The sequence below is a fragment of the Centrocercus urophasianus genome, unplaced genomic scaffold (genome assembly GCF_019232065.1).
Source record: "Centrocercus urophasianus isolate 14NV4802_14NV808 unplaced genomic scaffold, USGS_Curo_1.0 seq_11, whole genome shotgun sequence".
NCBI classification, from domain to species: domain Eukaryota; kingdom Metazoa; phylum Chordata; class Aves; order Galliformes; family Phasianidae; genus Centrocercus; species Centrocercus urophasianus.
The window spans coordinates 6,950,752-6,971,477 of NW_024884253.1; the positions used below are offsets into that span (position 1 = coordinate 6,950,752).

The window sequence follows — 20,726 nt, forward strand, 5'->3', positions numbered from 1 at the left end:
TAGCAACAAATTTTTAAGTTACTTGAGAAAGCTTTGTTTAACTTAAATTTCACTTCTAGGAAAGAACCTGAAAAAGTCAATAATGCTCCTTTGCAGAATGTCTGAAAACAGTAAAAAGCTTCCAAATACTGAACACGCTCTCACACAACCCCTTCAAGTGCTGGGAGTCTGGATTTCACCACGTTATATGCTTGTGCAAACACATGAAGAAATCACAACTTCTAGCACAAGAGGGTTAAATAGATTGCTTACTGTGGGAGGAAAGAAATGCACAGATAGAGTTAGAAAAGTTTCAGAAGAAAAAACAGTATATGATGCAGCTTTCTAACAACATCAATTTTCAACTTTAACACACACACCCAAAGGTATTATTTTTTGGCATTCACACGTGTTAGCAGATTTAGCATCTTAGATTTTTAGCAGGAAGAAAGTTCTTTCTGCTTGACTGAAAAAACTGTGCATGTGTTACAACTGGCCCAATATTAACAAATCACAATATCTGAACATAATTTCTTATATCTGTCCCATCTTGTTCCAGTTACAACAATCAGCATGGCATCTTCTAGTAGAAGTATAAGTATATACTTCTAGAACTTTTGCATCATTTTATCCAAGCTAAAAAAGAGATGTCACACTCCTGAATATTTAAGGACTTGGAGGTTGATTTTTTTTTTTTTTTTTTTTTAATAAATAACAATCTTATTTTCCACTGGAACACAGAGAATTCCAGTGGAAATAAATGTATGTGCACATTCTATGCATGTAAAAGGGCACCCCTGCATGCTACATGAATAACTTGCTGGAATTACCATGTAAAGATCCAGTGCAAAGCATCCCACACAGAAGATAACAGTTCTATCTTGAATAATACCATAATACACATGTATTAAGTGCTGTTTATTCATTTAAATAAAAAATTGCATGAGCTGAAGAGTATACCTATGCTGGTTATGAGAGGTATTACCAGAAATTAATTAGAGTCATAACTTGTAAATAAACAATTTTATTGTTCATCTTCACAGATGTGAAAGACATTACTACAGCATCCATTATTTTCAAATTACAAAGTTATTTAAACAAGATTAAAAAAATTAAATTAATATTTTGATAAGGTGCTTAACCTCTTAACAGGACAAATTAACATTAAAAATCTTAATGAATTAATGTTATTCATCTAAGCATGTCTTGATCAAAAGGAAATATAACATGTCACCCTAATACAGTTAAATAAACTACTGTATCTGCAACTAATTGTCTGAGGTTTTGGGCTTAAGACAACCGTAAACTAAAAATATATATATAAATATAAATAAAATATACTTCAACAAAGTAAGATTCCAGCTATCAGCCTGAATACTTCTACCATGTTCTGTGTTACAGTATTAAAAAAACCTACAAGATATTTGATCCATTCAGTTTTATAGCAGTAGCAGAAAACACACCTCTAATTAAGGAGTGTCAGCTTTGCCATCCAAAAACCTTTTGGGGAGGTTTATAAATTGGCCATTTTCATTTGAATTTGGGCAGGATCTTAGCAAAAAAAGCTTTAAGCTCCAATTTCCCTCCCTTCGATCATTTAAAAGCTTGTCAGGTTTCTGTTTTTAGTTAGAAGGGAAAGAATAATGAGAATTTGGGATTTTCGATGCCTCTTTTAAAGAGTTTAAACAGTATTTCCCCAAAAAGAATTTTTTCAGACCATTTGCATGTAAACAATGAAAGAGACATCTTTTTTCCCTATTATCTAATCAGTAAAATAAAAACAGTCGTGTTACCATGTCAAAGAAATTTTTTTTTTGTAAATATGCATTGTAGTTTATACTGTTGCATACACAGTCTATGTAAACCACAAAGTCCCACTCATATGGTGGGATTTCTGCATGGTAAGATTTACATTGTAATGCTTCTTCCGAAAACCACATGCTGTAAGCCATTTCACAGTTTTTTGCACATTGAAAATATCACAAAAAAAAAAAAAAAAAAAAAAAAAAAAAAAAAAAAAGAAATCATAGCATTTTAATATGCAAAATTTGAGAAATGGAATGTCAGGTCAATATACTATAAACCTTTATGCAAAATATCAATCAATGCATTGGCACTGTAGTAGCTTATACAGCCATTACAGCGACAGCATTAAAAACAGAAAATCATGTGCCATTGCCAGAACTCGCATCCAAAGCAGTATCAATGGAAAAAAACCACAAAACATAGCATTGCAATTATGTATCAGCTCTAAGGAACCAGTACAACCAAAATATCATGTAAAGGTTTGGCCAGGGACTAATCAGAATGTGCCAGAGCTTAAAGAACAGAAGTGCTCTTTCAGGAAGTGCGGGCAGCAAAGCTACTTTACTCAAATAGTCCTTGTAAAGAATGAAAATGAATACAAAAAAGTTGTATTAAAACTACATTAAGGCTCTGATTTAAATGACTGGGAAGCAAAGATCTCCTGAATCAATACTACCATTCATCCTTAGCTTGTTTTACCATGTTTAGGCATTCAGCCCTTTTAATACGCAAGATAACACACAACTTAAGAGTAAAGCAATGCCTGAACAGAATGGAAAAAGCCAAAGATAAAAAGGCAGCTTTCAGGTCCTGCAACTATGCAGGCTTCAAAATCAGACCCTTAATATTATTTAAAAGTTTCTTTTTTGTATTTATTAAAATACACACCCTTGCAAAATGTATGGCTCATTGAGCAGTTCATAAAACACATACAAGCCTACAACATCAAATTCCTACAATACAAAATAAACTTCTCATATAAGAAGTTCTACTTGATGTCAAAAACCCTGCTTCAAACACAAATTAAGTTTGTGTAAGGGCCTTCTCCTAAGCCAGACATGGTTCCAGTTGAAAACCGGACCTTGGGGTGCTAGTCTCCTAGCATTTCCTGCATGGAGACTTCATTTCTTTCTTTCATTTTTCCGCAACAAAAATCTCATTACTAGAATTCAAGGTAACGCTGCATTTTGAGACAACTGAATTCCATACTTCTGGCTCTGCCAGACATGTAAACATAAGGTAAGTTTTCAGTTCCCTATTATATCTGAAGGGGCAGATTTTATGTTGTAGGTACCATATCTCCATGGCACACTTCAGTGGGAACCTTGCAAAAGAATCAAACTCTACCATTTCATACCTGCTCCAGGACTGGAGCTGTTTCTTTGTTGCCTTCCTTTTTTTCAGCACCATCTGCAACAACAGCTTTGGATGCCAATAAACCTTAGGAGAAAGATTGCAGAGATTTTAGTTAGAACCTTACAGTAAGTTTGTGGAAAACAGCAAAATTATGAGTAAAGAATTATATTCTGCTTGTATCAACAACATAATTCTCTTGAAACAGTTCAAGACAAAACTAAACACTTTCAATTAGAAGAAAACAGCAAAGGGACACTCCCACAGCGTTGATCTTTTCAAGAGGTACTTCTCTGGCACTTTCATTAACAAGCTGAGAAGCAAGCAATCAATTGTAAAATAACACCTCACCATCCACTTAAAGCCCAAGTGCTCAGACTTAAAAACCAAACCTACATGACTTAAAGCATAAATTATAAAAACTATAAAATTTTAATCATAAAAATAATTTATGATTCTCCTCTCTCTCTCTCCTTATCAATACTTAAGAATTTCATCAAAATTTTATTACATCTTCTTAACTCTAATAAACGCATAAGAACCTTTTAAAGATAAAATAGAAGAGATTCAGTTTCAAAATGAATTCTCAGCTGCAGAGTTCTCAAATGACCATAATGGAAACAAATAAGTCAGACTATGATACTCCTTCACTTTTACAGTTTTTGTTCTGTGAATGGTAACATATGTGAGAAAAATTCTTAGAAATATATCTGATTGGTGATTTAGAATATAGCAGTAGCTGCTGTTCTTCTTTATGAGGTAACTTCAATTATGTAAATATAAGAAGAACCTAGGTATGTCATAAAACTGGACTTAAGACACTTGGGACTGGATGATCTTGTAGGTCTTTTCCAACCTTAGTGATTCTGTGATAAAGTAGAAATGATAAAACCTAAAAAAAACAAAAAAACCCAACCCACAAATAAATAGAATTTGTTATTATAATCCCTAGCATCATCATCAATATTGTGATTGGAAAGTTTAAGTTCTCATACTTGAGCTGAAAGATCCTGAGAAAATTCCTATTGCGTCCCATGAAAAAAAAAAATACAGATACTCAAAAATAATTGACAACATACAGTGGCCAAGAAATTATATATTTGTGAAGCCAGGGCTCTCAGGAGACATTAGGGCACTGAAACACGAAATGCTCAGTAGTTTCTCTGGTCATGTGAGGTGTTTCGTGTTTTTGGTTTTTTTTTTTTTTCCTGTGTTCCATATGAATACTAGGCACTTTTGGCAATTCTATTTGATTAAGTTATGCTTCGAATACCAGTAAGTGTGATTTTAATTCTGTATTAGTCTTCATAAAAAATTAAATTTCATGAACTTCAATAAACCTTATTTAAGCCAAATTACAGAATTAAAAGTGTTCATCAAATTGATAACTGTTGACCTAGAATACAAAGCATGAAACAGTGTTCAAAAGTGGGTGGAATAGAATTTAAAATAATAAACAGTGATCTGAATTTCAATGAAAATTATTTGTAAAAAACAAAAAACAAAAAACAAAAAACCCTAACATCTGAGTTCACTTTTTATTTCTAGCCAGATGCTCAGTACCCAGCAAGTAAAGCCATGGAACTAACTTAAACTGTCAGACCTGTGCTATGAGTAAATATCCTTTCTTACTTCATTCCTCCCAACACCATTAGGCATCTTTCTAACCAATCACCATGCCTTTACAAAGATAACTCCACCAACTTCTAGAGCAAGAAAACTACAGATTCAACTTCTCTGATCAGTGATAATGCATACAACAAAAGAAGTACAGGTTGGCATAGTGAAATTGAAGAGTTCTGCTCTACAGATTTACTGCTGATGCTCTTCTAGGTATCAACTCCTAGGTAGCAGGATACATGGAAGCAAGCAATCCAACAGAAGAAAAAAAAAAAAAAAAAAAAAAAAAAAAAATCAGAAAAAGAACACTAATACATGCTTAGCAGAACATATTCTTCATTTCTAGGAAATGTAACTTCTCCCAGCAGTGGAAGAGAAAGTGTAGAGAGCAACTTTGTCTTGTTAAATGGTGAACAAAGAACACCAGATGCAGCCCTAGTGGCAGGCAAGAGAGCTTTCTGCAACAAACACTGATTACAGTATTTCAGTTCAAAAGAGTTCCCTTCAAACAGCTGTCTACAACCAAATCACTCACTCTATTTCATCGATGCAGTCATAAGCCACTGCATAAATCGAAGTTTTCCTAACAGCTACATTGTTTTATGACTCTTTTGTAGCCATTTCTATGGATACACAGAAGTATAACCCTCCACCCTCCTTCAAATCAGAAACTAAAGGCAGGCAAATGACAATATACAGGCAAAAGAAAGAAGCATGTAGGGAAAAGAACATTTGATCACCAGTTACACTTTCAAAATGCTCTGTTGTATGCAGCAATATAAGAAACAATTGTGTGTGAGCTGCAGAAGTGCTAATTAGAGAACTGTTACAAAGAGTAACTACAAAGCATGACAATTTCATCTTGTAATTAAAGAATTAATTCACTTTCACTGAACAGCAACATCCTCAACTAAGAGAGCAAGATTTCTTGGAGACAAACAGAAACTGGTTTTTAGAACAGTAATAAAGTCACTGTCAGCAACATCATGCATTTTAGTTATTTAGTTCAGTCTGCAGGAAGCCATTCCAGTTCCATTTTTCTCGTAACGTTCCCTCAGAAAAAAAAATCCACTGACACTGAAAAATATCATTTCTAGAGATACTGGTTTTCCAGCGTGCTTTGCCATCTCCTGCCAATAACATTTCAAAGGCTATCAAGAAGCAATTCATATTATCGATACAGATCTACAAAGCCCTGATAGCCCAGCCTTTTATTGCTCAGGGCACAAATTACACTGGGACTTCACTCAGTGTACACAAGTGTACACACAGTATAGTCATGAGAGTAGAAATGAGGCTGATCAATCAAGCATCCATTAACAAAATTCAGCAGTAAATAGGAGGCCTTCCAAGAAAGATCACATTCTTCACATGATACATAATACTGAGACACTTATTCAGTGCTTTATACTGAAGCAGAACCACACTCATAAGAAAACTGACTATCCTCAGCACCCGACCTGTGAAAAGCGCATGAACCAAAAGAAATCTGAAAAATAACTCAGTTTAATAAATCAGTATATTTTTGCCTTATTTCTCCAAGTAGGACTCTTTTCATATAAATAATTTGCCTGAACTACTAGAAAAAAATACCACTGTAGCCTAATACAGTTACCAGATTTCACACTATTAGCTAGAACAAGGAGTGGAATGCATTTCGATCTTGCTATTTGTCCTAAGGGCTCTCTATTAAAGAGAGCTTCACAATATTTTTTCACTTTGTTTGTGAATGTTCTACTTCCCCACAAAGATACTACTTTATCCTAAGTAGTAACAGGATCAATACTGAAAACGCACTTTGCTCATCAGAAGGTTTAGAGAAAGAGGTACATAATTTAGTACTTTTTTCCATGTTTAAGTTAATTTCTCTTGAATTTTATAACAAAATACATTTTTCAACTTTTAGTAAGAACTATCAATAATAATAACAATTTGACTCCAATCCGTGATCAAGCTAAACATATATATTTTTTAGTATATATTCCTTTAAAACTCCAAACAAGAAACTGCAGTGAACACCTGCCAGATGAAAGTAATTTTGTGCATCTTCTTTAGAATAATGTACATAAGCATAACAACAGAACAACCAACAAAGAAATTTTACCAGTGATCTTGTTAAGGCGAGCTCTCTTTGCCTGAAATGAGTTGCCTAGATTACTTTTCCTCTTGTGTGATAACGTGCTCTCTGCCTGCACAAAGGCCATCTTTGGAACATCCACTATAGGAAATCCTGCTTTAAACAGAAAGAAAAATCTCAATCTCACATTTCATAAACATATAACAAAATAAAATACTGTAATATTTCAAAACTGATATTTGCATATCAGAGTTAAAAAAATCTTTACAGATACTAAAAATGAAATTGAGACAATCTAAAGATTTAGTATTATATATTAACTTATTAGATGACTCAGAATTTGTAATTTTTATTCATTGTTATCCTAAAATGATCTGGGCTGAAAGGGACCTTGAAAGTCATCTAGTTCCAACCCCCCTGCTATAGACAAGAACACCTCCCTCTAGATCAGGTTGCTCAAACAACCTGGCTTTGAACACTTCCAGGTAGGGGCCATCCACAGCCACACTGGGGAACCTGTTCCAGTGTCTCACCACTCTCACAGTAAATAATTTCTTCCTGATATCTAGTCTGAATCTACCCCCTTCCAGGGTAGGTATGAGAAACGCAGTCGTCAAAAAATACTAGAACATATTTGCATCAACCCAGAAATTGTTTCAACTATTCCAAAATAAGAATATAGCTTTCAGATTGGAAATATTTTTCTCCTTAATACACAATACTGTTGATTATCTCACAAGTAACAGCAGATTCAGGAACAAGAACCAGAGTACACAATGAACCCATTTAAGAACTCACACTACATTCTCATTACAGCGTAAGTTCTTATACAACTAAGCATCTACTGCTAGGAGATGTTTCCCAACTGATAAACGTTAGCAAATGAAATATACTTCTCTGGAAATCCTAGTAATCAATTGCAAAATTAACTATGTGAATTCTAACTCAACAAAAATAAATCAACTTTTAAATAATCTATTTTTACCAAATGTGTCACTAGATGTAGGCTCCTCTTCCTTTTTTTGGACCTCCTGCATGATTGTAGAGGTTGATGTTTCTTCCTTTTTTGAAGGAACTTTCAGCCATTTTCTCTCCTCCTTATCTTTATTGCTGTTTGCGCTGGTTCTAGGTTTAGTTCCTGCTTTGTTCTTGGCTGCTGCTGCAGCAGCAGCTTTGACCAAAGCTATCCAATCCTCCAAAAAGGAAAATATGGTAAGTAAGTATTAAAAAGCATCTGCTACTTAGATAGAAAGTACTTATAAACCCAATGAAGCTTCATTTTGAAGGATTCATCAACATATGAATATATTTTTATGGCTAATATTCCGAGAGTGGTAAAGAGTTTCCCAACTTGCCTTAATAAATCTGAAATATTTTCAGTACACCACAAATGTAAAAAGCAAAACACCTTCAAAAAAAACATTTAATATAGAATATTGGCTGTAGGCATTCTCTGCTACCTATTTTGTGTATCAGAGCTTCAGCAATGTAGAACACTGACCTTTCTCTTATCCCTCTGGGTATGAAATACACCAATTCTGCAGTTGCTCAAATGTACCCATTACTCAAAACCAAAATCAAGTCAAAACAGAGTCCAGCCAGCTGCATGACTGGACAGAGTTCCTCCCATGTTAAATTGGTAAAGCAAAAAAATCTTTTCTAATTGTACCTGAGTTTCTAGAGTAACACAGAGCACTGTCTACAGTTCATAAGTTTCATTCAATAATTTCAGTGAAGTGCTCTATATCACAGCTGAACATTTGGACCCACGTTTAAAGGTAATGAAACATACTGTTTTAGATAATGTCATATTTGATCACGCAAAAACATCCAATGAGTGAACAGCAGAATCTACAGTTCAAATTCATATACTTTTCAGCATGCAGATGAAGTAAAGTCATCTTACAGTCCATAGAGAGAACTGCAAGGCAGAGCAAAGCACTTTCCATTGGTTCAAAGTGATTACATTCCTGCCTTATGTCCCCTGAGTGTCAGGGGATCAGATCTGAAAAATTTGTGTTTATCCTTCTTAAAGTTCTGTGGTTTTTGTTGTTTGTTTTTTTTTTTTTTTTCCCCAAATATTCCATTATTAAGGTAAAGAATTTTTTGTAGATAAATAGCAGGGGATACAAAACTCAGTAGCAATGTTCCCCCTCCACCCTTAAGAATCACGCTCCTGAATGCATTTTGAACAGTAATAATTCACTGTGTGGCTACAAAAGCATTTTCAGATTTGCACTAGCTAATACAAAAAAAAATTTTCCCAAGTGTTTTACAAATAGCAAAACTTTTTTTTTTTTTTTTTTTTTAAACTGTAAACAAACTGTATTTTAGCCTGAGTATTTCCTTGTTAACATGTGGTACCTAAAATGCCTTTACTGTTATAAATCGTAAGTCGTTCAAACACGTTTTTCCCACTCATCACAAATCCCAAAACTTTTTATTGAGATTTTTGTCTACTTTGATGTACGAGAGCATAACACAGAAAGTATTAACTTTGTGCTATGTTCTTCCTTCTCCATAGCTAAGTATGTTTAAACCACTGCTCTGCATGTTACGTATGCTGTGTCAAGCTATGCACTCAAATATCAGCAGCTTGATGCCACTCAAGTAGTGTTTTGCATCCCAACCATCAATGCAAACACTCAGTCTAGCTCGCAGCAGAAAAGTTTGGAAGTGCTTTGGCAATGCTTGCACAAGCAGCAGCTACCACAGCCATGTGGTGACATGGCAGCCAGAGCAACAAAAACACACACAGCAGTTTTCTTTTTCAGCCAGTCAAAAAGAGCACGCACATTAGTGCAAGTCCACTCAGAGACTTGTCAATCCAACAGGACAAAAAAAAAAATAAATAAAAAAAATAAATGAGCTATTTGTCCTGGTGAAGAGTTACAAGACCTGAGGATAGTCCTACATTCTGGCCAAGGGATGAAGAGCATCAGTAAAACAGCTGGAGCTTTGATCTTATGAAGCAAGTGGGAAGCAAAGAAAGCACAGCCTGCACTAAAACAGCTTCTAAACAGCCTTTTCATTTCCAGTCAAGCTGAAGCACCCTGAAATCAGAAATTTCCCGAAGAAGATTCCAAGCTTCCAGGATGACACTGTACTAAACAACAAGTTTTAACAGTAGCTGTTCTAGTGCAACACAAAGGATTTTTGTTTATTTCATTTTTTTGTTATTTTCTTTAAAGCACAGAGCTTACAAAGAGTGGCAGACCACATAACTACAAAGCAAACAAAGGTTAAACTTTCAGAAGCCAAAGCAGAGAGATTAATCGTGGTGGGAATCTACAGCAGGATGAATTCTGAAATCTGCCTCTGGGCTGCTGGAAAGTACCTACTCTACCAATCACAAAAGTAGAACATTACATATCACAGATATCAGATAAACTAGCCAGTAAATCTTAACAGCAGGACTTGTTACTGATGCATTCTGTATACATAAATCAAGAATCCAGATATAAATACACTAAAAATGAAGAAAGAAAACACTCCTTTTAAGATAAGTTTTCTTATCCCTAGTGTTCTGACTTCGTCACTTTAATGGCTAAGGTTTTGTAACTGCACCAATTTCACATGCAGTCAATTTTCCGCTTCCCCACAGGGTACCACTCACATCAGTATTTCTCATTCATTTACTGTTTTAAGAAGCTACGTTGCCTTCCATTTCAAGATTAATCTTTCAAATAAGCTGAGAGAAATTGGCAGAAGTAATGGGAAGCTGTATTTAGAAGACAAAACAGTATTTAATCACTACTGAGAAAAAAATGATGTTTCACCAATTAGATCCACTAAATCAAAGCAGAGGAAATTGTACAATCAATAAATATGTTAGTAGAAATTACCCAACAGCCTTGCACACCAATTAGTTAAAATACATTTTAAAGTACTCCCTTGCATAATCTTTAAGCCCACAGAAGCAGGAATACAAGAAAAAGATTATTCCTAAAACCCGACCCTTGTGCCAAGAACAATTCATACACATCATTCTTCCTTCACCTACCTACAACCAGAATCTCTATGCTTCTCCACAGCCCTACAGATTCAGCTGTTTTCTCTCCCCTGACACATCACAATTCCAAATTCCCACACATTCATACATACACATACATAAAACACCATCAACCTATTGGCTGGCTGATTCCAAGGCAAGACTGGACTCCTTACCCTCACCTTTCAAATACTAAACAGTCTGTCCCACCTACATCTCCGCTCACATTGTCTCCTGCCATCTTCTTTTTTCCTGTGTGCCAAGTGTAAATCCACGCTTTTTCCTCAGCTTCCTCTTCCTGCGTGCCAAGTCCCCTCCCTCTCCTTCAAAACCCTCCTCAAAACTCACTTCTTTTGGTTCGACTTCCGTCACTAATCTCAGCTCCGGCGCTATCTGCTCCCTCTCGCGCGCCTGATTACATCGAAGATAAAACAAAAAAACATGAAACAGAAAAAGTAAGTTATCTGAATACTTCACATGTGCTCTCAAAAGGGTAGTCTAAATATCCCCATCTTCATTTTCTTTCTTTACTACTTTCCCCGCATTTCTGGTTGATTTCAATAAATCTGAGTTGCTCTGCAGAGGAACCTCATTCATCGTCCCATTGCATTGAGCTACACAAGTATTATCCACTCTTCTTAGAATCGTATTTCCACCCTCACAGCTAAGCCTTGTACAAACACAAACTCAGAAATGGTAGTCAAGCATCAGTGTTTGAAATCTCTTACAAACATACTGAACTCAAATATGGCTATTTTACTTGCTTTTGGAAGTAGTCCACTGCTGTTATTGCCAACAGCCTTAAAGTTACTGAAAAAAAAATACATGTACTCAAATAAGCATTTGCCTCTGGAGAGGACAATCACTGCTCCTGTTCTGATCAGACAAATTTTGTCACACACTTCTTATAGCTGGATAACAAATTAAACTATTTAAGAGCTATAGTTACAAAAAAAAAAAAAGGGCCTTTATTGCTTTGCAAGGAATTAACTAGTCCCTATTTTTTCTCTGTCCAATTTAAATTCTGTATGGTCTCAGTACAGCCATTAAAAAAAAAAATCTTGCATGTGTCCAATTTGCTCACATGCAAGATCTCAAAGTAGTATTTTAAACATATACTCATCTATTGAAGCAAAATTTTTCTTTGGAAAAAGAAAAAATAAAAAAGCCATAGCATAAGTGCTGGATCTGCCAAATCACATTATTCTACTGTGATCTTTTTAAATATCCTTTTTTTTTTTTTTTGAACTTATTTCCAGTAAATGGTATCTCAGATTTAGCAATGGAAAAAAATCAGAAACATTCATGTGAGTTCTAGGCCTTGTTAAAACTCCATTTCAGATAACTGACTCGGAAACAAAATCTTAGATTACATTTACCTTCTTAAAAAACTATGGAAGTACTTTAAAAGGAACATTTTTGCCATAGCATAAAGATGCAGTGAACATAAAAACATTAATTTTGCCTTTGAAAGCTACAGCTTCGTACCTTCCTATAGTTTTGCAGAACAAAACACTGAGACTAGGATCAATCAGCGTTGTAGAAAGCTTGCTTGTGCTGTTCTTTCTGCAAGACAGCCTTAAAAATTTTAAATTCATCTCAAGTGTAAATTTAGCCCATTTAAATCTTAATTGAACCTACCTGTATTCAGCCACTGAGATGAAACTGACACATATCTCTTGGCTCAAAGTAGTTAACTCTGAGCTCCCAGGATGAAGTGTAGGACAGAGTAAAGGACTTGATGACATTGTTTCAGAAGGAGAATTTTAGTTCAGTTACAACCACATTACCCAAGTTTGCCTTTTTATGAAGGAAAAGGAAATATTCCAACTTCCTACCTGAACGTTAAACTGAAAATATTGTTTTGATTATTACTTGGGGGGGTCAACAGAGTTACTGTAACACCACAGCGAGAAAACACCAGTAGTGCAACTATGACTTAAGTTTAATTCTTATGGAAAGGTAGTTTAAATACTGTGGGTGTTGCCTGCACAACAGTTTGATGTTCTTTCTGTAGATGATCAATGCAGATATACAACCAACTGCAACACAGAGGCCAGAAACACAGAAATGTTCTCAGGCCAGTCCATCTGCTTTATCACATGAACAAAATACAGACAGACAACAGAAATTATGAAATAATGAATTTTGTTCATCAAGTTAAAATATTCTGGAGACATTGGGAACAAATAGGAATAATTTTTTAAACTTCTTTTGCATCCTAGTCTCAAATTATTTCAGTGATTTCTTCACTAACTACAGTTACCATGCAAGACAAACACAATAGCATTTCCACTGAAAGCATGCATCAGTGTTAAGTGTTGCTTTTCTTTTGCCAGTAAAGATATGCCTACTGATTAAAACATATCCTCTACTTCACAGCCTTCCTCCACTTCTACTCAGCACCTCTATTTCATCAGTGATATAGAACTGTTCAGAGATAAATATTTATCTGTCTCCATAAGTTCTGACAGAGGGGAGAAAACCCCACTGAACAATGCTGTTAATAAGAACATACTGTGGCAAAAAATCTACCAGTGCAGCAAACAAGAGGGTAAAAATAAATAAATGGAAAATCACCAGCACAAACTACCAACAAGCTATAGGTTTTTCCTGAAGGGCCACAAGACAAAGGAAAAGGTCTCTGGATATTTCTGCTTCTATGCAGTCTATTAGACAAAACTCTGGAACAGATAAGCCAGCAATGGAGTATACAGCAGCTAGGCATTTCAAATAAAGGCAGGACTACTTGAGCAACACAATCTGAAGTATCATCCATAAAACTAGTGAAGCAAGGCAGTGCAAGTCCTAGAATAAAGACTGCAATCTAGAACTAGTTGTCCTAGATAACATTTCTACTAATCCAAGACAAAAAAAAAAAAAATAAAAATCAATATGAAACAAAAAAAAAGATATCTAATATTATTACCTGCCCTTTTGCATCCTCAGGCATAGATTTGATATGCATTCTCTTAAGACATCGAATGACACCATCATAGAACTGTACTGTGAATGTTCCTAGAATAAGATTTATGTAATTACTACAAGGTAGTTAAGAAACAAACTCCTTATAATGAAAGTTTTATCAAAATATTTTGTAGGCAATATGAACGAAGTAAAAAGATGTTATCTATAAGCAGAATCAAAAACTTTTATGTAAAAGAAAATCCTAATAAGACCTTGCTTTTATATTTGTCAATCTTTGTCCACTTTGATAGTTTGAACCACATTTGTATGTCACTACACTTTCGTTCATAATTCACTGAAAGTAATACTGGTATTTAGACTAACACAATAAGGAAACAGTTCACAATCAAATTCTTATTTGCTTTAAAATACAGGAAGGTATTTGTTTTCTTTTTTTATTCTACTTGAACTCAGTAGAAATACTGCTCCATTAAGAAGTGCTAAATTACACTGCTCTTTTACTTTTGTGCTTTCATTATTTTTTCTTCAAATCATTTGTATTTCTAAAAGATCACTTCCTGAAACAACTAAGAGAACTTAAATCCAGTGGTGGTAGCCCAGTCAACAATAAGAGCACTATATTTCTAACTGTACAAGCAATATCCTTCCATTGCTGAGCAAACATTCAGCATTTTATCCTTGAGGATAAATTTCAGTACTCTAATTTCAGACAGATAAAAGACCCTTACTAAATTTGACAGAATAAACATTTTCAACACATTGAGGCAATAAGGAAAACTTTATATGTATGTGTTTGTTTGTATGGGTTTTTGTTTTGTGGATTTTGGGTTTTTTTTTTGTTGTTCTAAGTTGACTACAGCAATAGCTTAGCATAAGCACAAAGTCCCTACTGATGAACCATACATGAATACATACCCTCCTTATTAATTGCTTCAATCTTTGCAGGGTAATATCGACAATCTGTCCAACGAGCTAGGACTTCTTCACCAGGCTTAAAATCCTATTCAAAAAAAAAGTTATTAATATTTTAAGCACTTAAACTTTTTCCCACAAAGACTTAAACATTACATACTAGGGAGATTTGATGCAGGAAACCAAGTAGGACAGTTTTCCAAGAGCAGTGATAACCAAAACGGACGTGCCACTTACAACAAATTCTTCATCGTCTTTCAGCCCTTCTTTCCTTAATGCTGGTCGCTCCAAGGGTCGCAACCTGTTGCTGTCCCAGTAAATCCACTCATCATAGCGATGACTCCAACGTTCAAAATGGACCAGCATCTTCCCCTCCTCATAGTCTATCTTCTCAATACGAGATGGATACCTTGAACAATAAACACAAACTGATATTCAAGAGTTTTGGTGCTCTGGGTTTGTTCTGCATATAACAGCACTTACATGACTACTGAAAAATTTATACTAACAAGTTACACTAACATTTTGTATTGAGAAATCTCCAAGTCTAAAAAAAATAAATAAATCAAGATGCTACATGTTATCCTACTATTAGTTTAAGAGTGATCTATACACATCAGTGATGCCATCAGCTTTATCAAAGGATGCAAGTCTGAAACTGCCAGACTAAAGCTGCCTGAAATGGGCATCAGAAGTTTGTGTTCTAACAGCTTTAAAACCTGTGCTCATTTGAAGCAAAAGCCTGTAACAATTTTTGTCATATGAGGATAAGTAGAACATAAAATAAGTAGAACATAAAACACATCCATTACTTTTAGTAAATGAAATACTTCATTAAGCCATTTCATGCATTGCAGACAAATCTGAGCAACTAATCAAATCCAGAGGTCAACAGAACACTCTTAGTCTAAGTCACTTTTTAATTTGTGGATTTCACTGACATTGAATTTGATTCACAGAGACCTTTTTTTTGACAACCACCATTTTGTAAGCACGCATGCATTGAAATATGTATGCCACTTAATCTATGGGTTTTCCTCACAGCAAACGCAGTAGTATGCAATCTGCAGGACTAATGAGGACAACCACGCTGAGTCCCAGGCATCATTTGGCTGTGGCAGATGCAACAGATTCTGACAAATTTCTGGAACCATTCCAGAAATGGTATTTCAGGAACCATAACAATTTGGTAATGTTTTAAGGAAAAAATGGCAAATTTCTTTAACTTCAGCAATAACTACTGAATCTCTCTGCTTTAACAAAGTGATGTACTGCACAAAATTGAAGCAGGGCAGCAAGTCACAAACACTTACACTTTCCCAAACAAAACTCATTAGATACCCTTCTACTATATGAAATGCAGAGAAAATTGGAATGAAGCAGAAATCAGTTCTTCCTACATGTAACAAGAATACTGAAACAAATTCATAAGTGCAAAGAATCTCTGAATTAGAATATCATATTTTCTCCAGAGTTTATGATCTGGGTAACACAACTGAACTAGAAACAATTTCTCATGTCCAAACAGCTAACATAATAGAAGAACAGAGGAAAATACGGATGACCTAAAGGTAATAAAAAATGCATTAAAAGAAAGGTCACCACAAAAAGACAGCTGTCTTCCACTTTTGTTAAGAGATAACCTGTTCCTCAAACAAAACGTCCCTGCTGAGGAATAATAAAAAGTGCAGAGTCTGAGCAATCAATTTTCAGTCCTAATGCACACCCAAATAGTCAGAAATGCATTCAACATTTAAAATGAAAAACACAGTTATTGTACATTTTCTCTTAAAATACTGAGGATGATGAAAAAAATCTTTAACACTAGGTTCCAATTGAATATATTAAACTTTCTGGCAACTATAAGGCAAAGGGCATTAAAATAAAAAAACATCAAACCCAACTTGTTCCTTCACCCTGATAATTTCTCCAGACTTACTTCCTCAGTTGCTTCCCCACATACAGCAGCTTCCCAGTGTCTAAACTTTTCAGAACCAGGGACAGAAAAATTCTCTTTGATTTTCTAGGTTATTACTGCATCAACTTCAGCCACATCTCATTCTTGCACCAGAACACGTGAAGAATCAACTGTCTTATTTCATTTCAATCATCCATGTATTTCAGAAATGTAAAGCATCTTCATAGCCAATTCCATAAGTTCCTAACTTAGTTCCATTCAACTTCACAAGCCAACATTTCAACCCCACACTCCAGATGAGTTTTCCACCCTACTAAAAAAATGTTTTCATTGATAAGAATTCCACTGAACTTTTCCAGAGGAGCAATATGATCAGCCTCCTTTCACTTCTAAAGTAGGTTGATAACAATAAAAAAAGAAGAGTGAAACTAATATGTTCTACCAAGACAGAAAGCAAAATTCATAGGTCATAAAATCATGTCATTTTGGTTTAAGAAATCTCACCTTGGTAAACATACTGGTTTAACTCTGAAAAAGAGAGTTTTAAGAACATAAAGGCAGACAAGAATTGATTTTCCCTGTCTCTGACCATCATTTCTTCTCAAGTCGACAGACTTCCACCCTAATTCCATTCCATTCCATTCCTTTCTTTGCTTTCCAAAGTCCTTTGACAAGTAACTAGTCAGGATGTGTCAGAATAAGCAGGAAGAGTAGCAAAGGAAAAAGCAGCAAAAAGCAGCAGGGACATCTGGGTCCACCCCCTGCTCGAGCAGGGATATGCAGAGCAGGGTGCCAAGAACCACATCCAGGCAGCTTTTGCAGTTCTCCAAACAGACTTTATAGCCTCTGGGCAACCTGTAGCATAGTTCAAACGCCTGCACAGCATAGCAGTGCTTCCTTATGGTCAGCTATAACTTCCTTTTGTGCCCACTGATTCTTGTCTTGGCTGAACACCACTGAAAAAAGCCTTGCTCCATTTTTTTTTTTTCTTTTAGTAAATTTATAGTTACTACAGGAAACATATGGGTAGCAACATTACCTGAAAGAGTTCCAAACAGAAGCAAAAGACTATACAAGTACTTAACAGATTGAAGGAAGGAAAAACCCTGAAGAAGGACTTCGAAGCAATCAAAAATGAGAGCTGAAGCACAAAAATGAGAAGCACTGAAGCTGCAGTAGAGAAATGAAAAACAAAAGCAAAGGTATTCTCTCATGACATCAAAAAACTGTTTAATGAAATATGAGAAAGAAGGTGATACAAAACTATGGCTGCTTTATGAAAACTGAATTATTTTTCTAGGCATTTCCACAGTAATATTTTAGTTGTTATGATACTGTCCTACAGCATTTCTCTTGCTAAAGTAGGTTTAACTGCTCATCAGCGGCACAATCACCATTTTGAGAACTGTACTTTGAAGTAAAACAGAAAAGAAAAATGAGGAGAAGATTGTACAATCCTGGAAAAAGAAAACAGAGTAAGAAATGAAATACAAGAGATAGCTTGAGGCAAGTGTACGAAGTGAAGATAGTTTTAAGTAGAATTCAGCTAGTCAAGATTCGAGACTAACATATTTGGAGAATAAAAATAAAAAGAAAGCAAAGCTAGAAGTAATTAATAAAATTAAGGATGCAAAACATGAAGTCTCACTAGGGTAAATCCAACCCAAAGTTCATTTTCCTTTGAGGAATACAGGTAGTGCTAACAAAGCCCTTGATACTGCTTTCAGACAGCTAAAACCTAAAACAACAACATCACAGTGTCTTTATTCCAGTAACCTCTGCTTCTTCAATGTGTGTTAAGACAGTGATGACAAGCTCAATAAAGCCAAAACCTGCAATGAAGTCCAGACCTCAGGGATGCATGTCTTCAGTGATCTCCCTACCACTCAAGCTTCATGCCACTATCATTAGGCAAACCAAAGATAACATTGTATGGATTTAGCAACAAGATGTTGCCCTCAATATCCTTTAAAATTAGCCACATAATGTGCCACAACTGTATAAACAATTGTGCATAAACAGCAACATTTCACAGCACCAATCCCACAGTGGAAAAGACAAGAGCACACATTGCAGAATTTACTATTGGAAATGTTGCACAGAAGCCATCTGTGCAAACGAACAGTAAATTATCCTCTAAAATATTGAGGAACTTGTGCAGGAAAAAAAAAAGCCACACTCCAGTTCAATAAGGAAAGTATTTTTCCTGTGGCAACACTTGTTGGCTGCTTTTATTTTCACTAGTGTGCAAGCATACGTGAAACTGTATTGAATTATCACAAAAGAAGTCTTGTCCAGTTGTTGATTTTAAAGAGAGAATAGGGGAACTACTGATAGTTGATAGTTTAAATATTCCACGTTCTCTGTTCTAAAAGTTGGTATCTCTCGAACTTGAGGAGTTCTGCAACATTTCAGTGAACCTGTAAAATGTGTATGGTTTACAAAACTTACATCATGAAACAAAATTGCTCCAACACTCAAATAGGAAAAAATAATGTGAAAATTTCCAGTTCTTATTTCCAGAAAATATATTTTTTTTCCAGTCAACCAATAAATAGCCACAACTGCAATGTTCTTCATTTTTATATTGCCTTACATTTGTCCCTTCAAAAGTCACAACAGCCAGTAAGTTACCATGTGAGGTGGGAAAACAGAGATTTCAAACTGTAAATATGTATGCAAAAAACACTACGCAATTTCTCAGTTTGCAGCTAAGAAAGACATGAAATAGACACATACTTCCTGTTTTCACAATAATGTATTAAAAAAATGTTTCCTTCTGCCTCGTAGAGGATAAAACAGTAAGCGTGCTCCATTCCGACCTATCCACAAATAGTCTTCCTGTATTTAAATAGTCTGCAAAACCTATTCCTACCTCCCTACCTTCTACCCTACATTTTGGCAATAGTCTTGTGCTCCTTCAAATAACCAACTATCAGGTAATCCAGTCAACTGAAATCTAAAGCGAGGTCTAAAAACTAACTTTACCCAAAGCATTACAAGGAAGAACCTTCCTTTCACATGTTCTTCCTTCACACATCCTTCCCCATTCAGAGGAACTGGGGTAGCATTGCCCCTCTTTCTGTAAGCAAAGATCAGGTTAGTGATCACCTGAAGAATCTGAACACCCATAAGCCTACTGGTCCTGATGAGATGCATCCCACTCTCTATGATATTTAAAAAGTCACAACAATCAGGTCAAGTCCCCAGTGACTGAAGAACGACAGCATCACACCCATTTTTAAGAAGGGTAGAAAGGATATCTCAAAACTACCAGCCCATCAGCCTCACCTCAGTGCTAGAGAAGATCATGTAGTAGATCCTCCTGGAAGTTACAGAAACACATATGGAAGAGAGGAAAGTAAACGGGATAATCAGCATGGTTTCAACAAGGACAGATCACACCTGATGAAACTTGTCTCTTCTTATGATGGTGTAACTGCATCAATGGACAAGGAAGAGCCACTGATATCATCTATCCAGACTTTGGAAAGGCCTTTTTAAATGGACCCCTCCCCTAAAACATCCTTTCCTTAAATTGGAAAGATATGGATTTGATGGGTGGACTGTTCAAAGGACAAGGAACTGGTTACAAGATTGGTACCCAGGGGTCAATGGCTTGATGTCCAGATGAAGAACAGTGACAAGTGGTGCCCTTCAGGGGTCAGTACTCAGACTGATGCTCTTTAATATCTTCATCAGCAACATCGACAGCACAGTTGAGCTCACCTCAGCAAGTCTGTGGATGACACCAAGCTTGATTGGACATAAGGAAAAACTTGTTAACTCTAAGGGTGGTAAGGAACTGGTTGTTCTGAGAGGCGGTGGACGCCCCATCCTTAGTGACATTCAAGGTCAGACTGGACCGGGCTTTAAGCAATACTTCATTAAGAAGTACTGCTGTAAGACATCCTTCTTCACTGAGAGGAGTTGGACCACATGACCTTTACTGATCCTTTCCAACTCAAAAGAATTTATGATTTTATGGTACTAGAAAAAAAACAAGTAAAACAAAAGATGCCAACTCAAAGTGCTATTATTCTGACAATTAACTTATTTGAATGACTTTTTCCATTCCAGAGCTTTAAGAGCCATATGCCTGTATTTCCAATGGTACATAATTCACAGCTTAGATTTTTCAC

The 20,726-nt window shown here is 35.5% G+C and overlaps 1 protein-coding gene across 7 annotated transcripts in view; it reads right to left on the bottom strand.

Moving 5' to 3' along the window:
• PHF20L1 (PHD finger protein 20 like 1) overlaps positions 1–20,726 on the bottom strand; it is a 49,281-nt gene that overhangs the window by 24,337 nt on the left and 4,218 nt on the right. For 2 of the 7 annotated variants that reach the window (XM_042836904.1, XM_042836881.1), the window contains exons 3-9: positions 14,904–15,075; positions 14,670–14,754; positions 13,756–13,844; positions 11,175–11,237; positions 7,821–8,028; positions 6,863–6,988; positions 3,143–3,225 (exon numbers count right to left, since the gene is read on the bottom strand). In XM_042836904.1, the coding sequence (XP_042692838.1) occupies positions 3,143–3,225; positions 6,863–6,988; positions 7,821–8,028; positions 11,175–11,237; positions 13,756–13,844; positions 14,670–14,754; positions 14,904–15,075 (826 nt within the window). Of the gene's footprint in view, positions 1–3,136; positions 3,226–6,862; positions 6,992–7,820; positions 8,029–11,174; positions 11,238–13,755; positions 13,845–14,669; positions 14,755–14,903; positions 15,076–20,726 lie in introns of those variants that run through there. The other 5 variants (XM_042836895.1, XM_042836872.1, XM_042836913.1 and 2 more) reach the window with 4 other exon arrangements.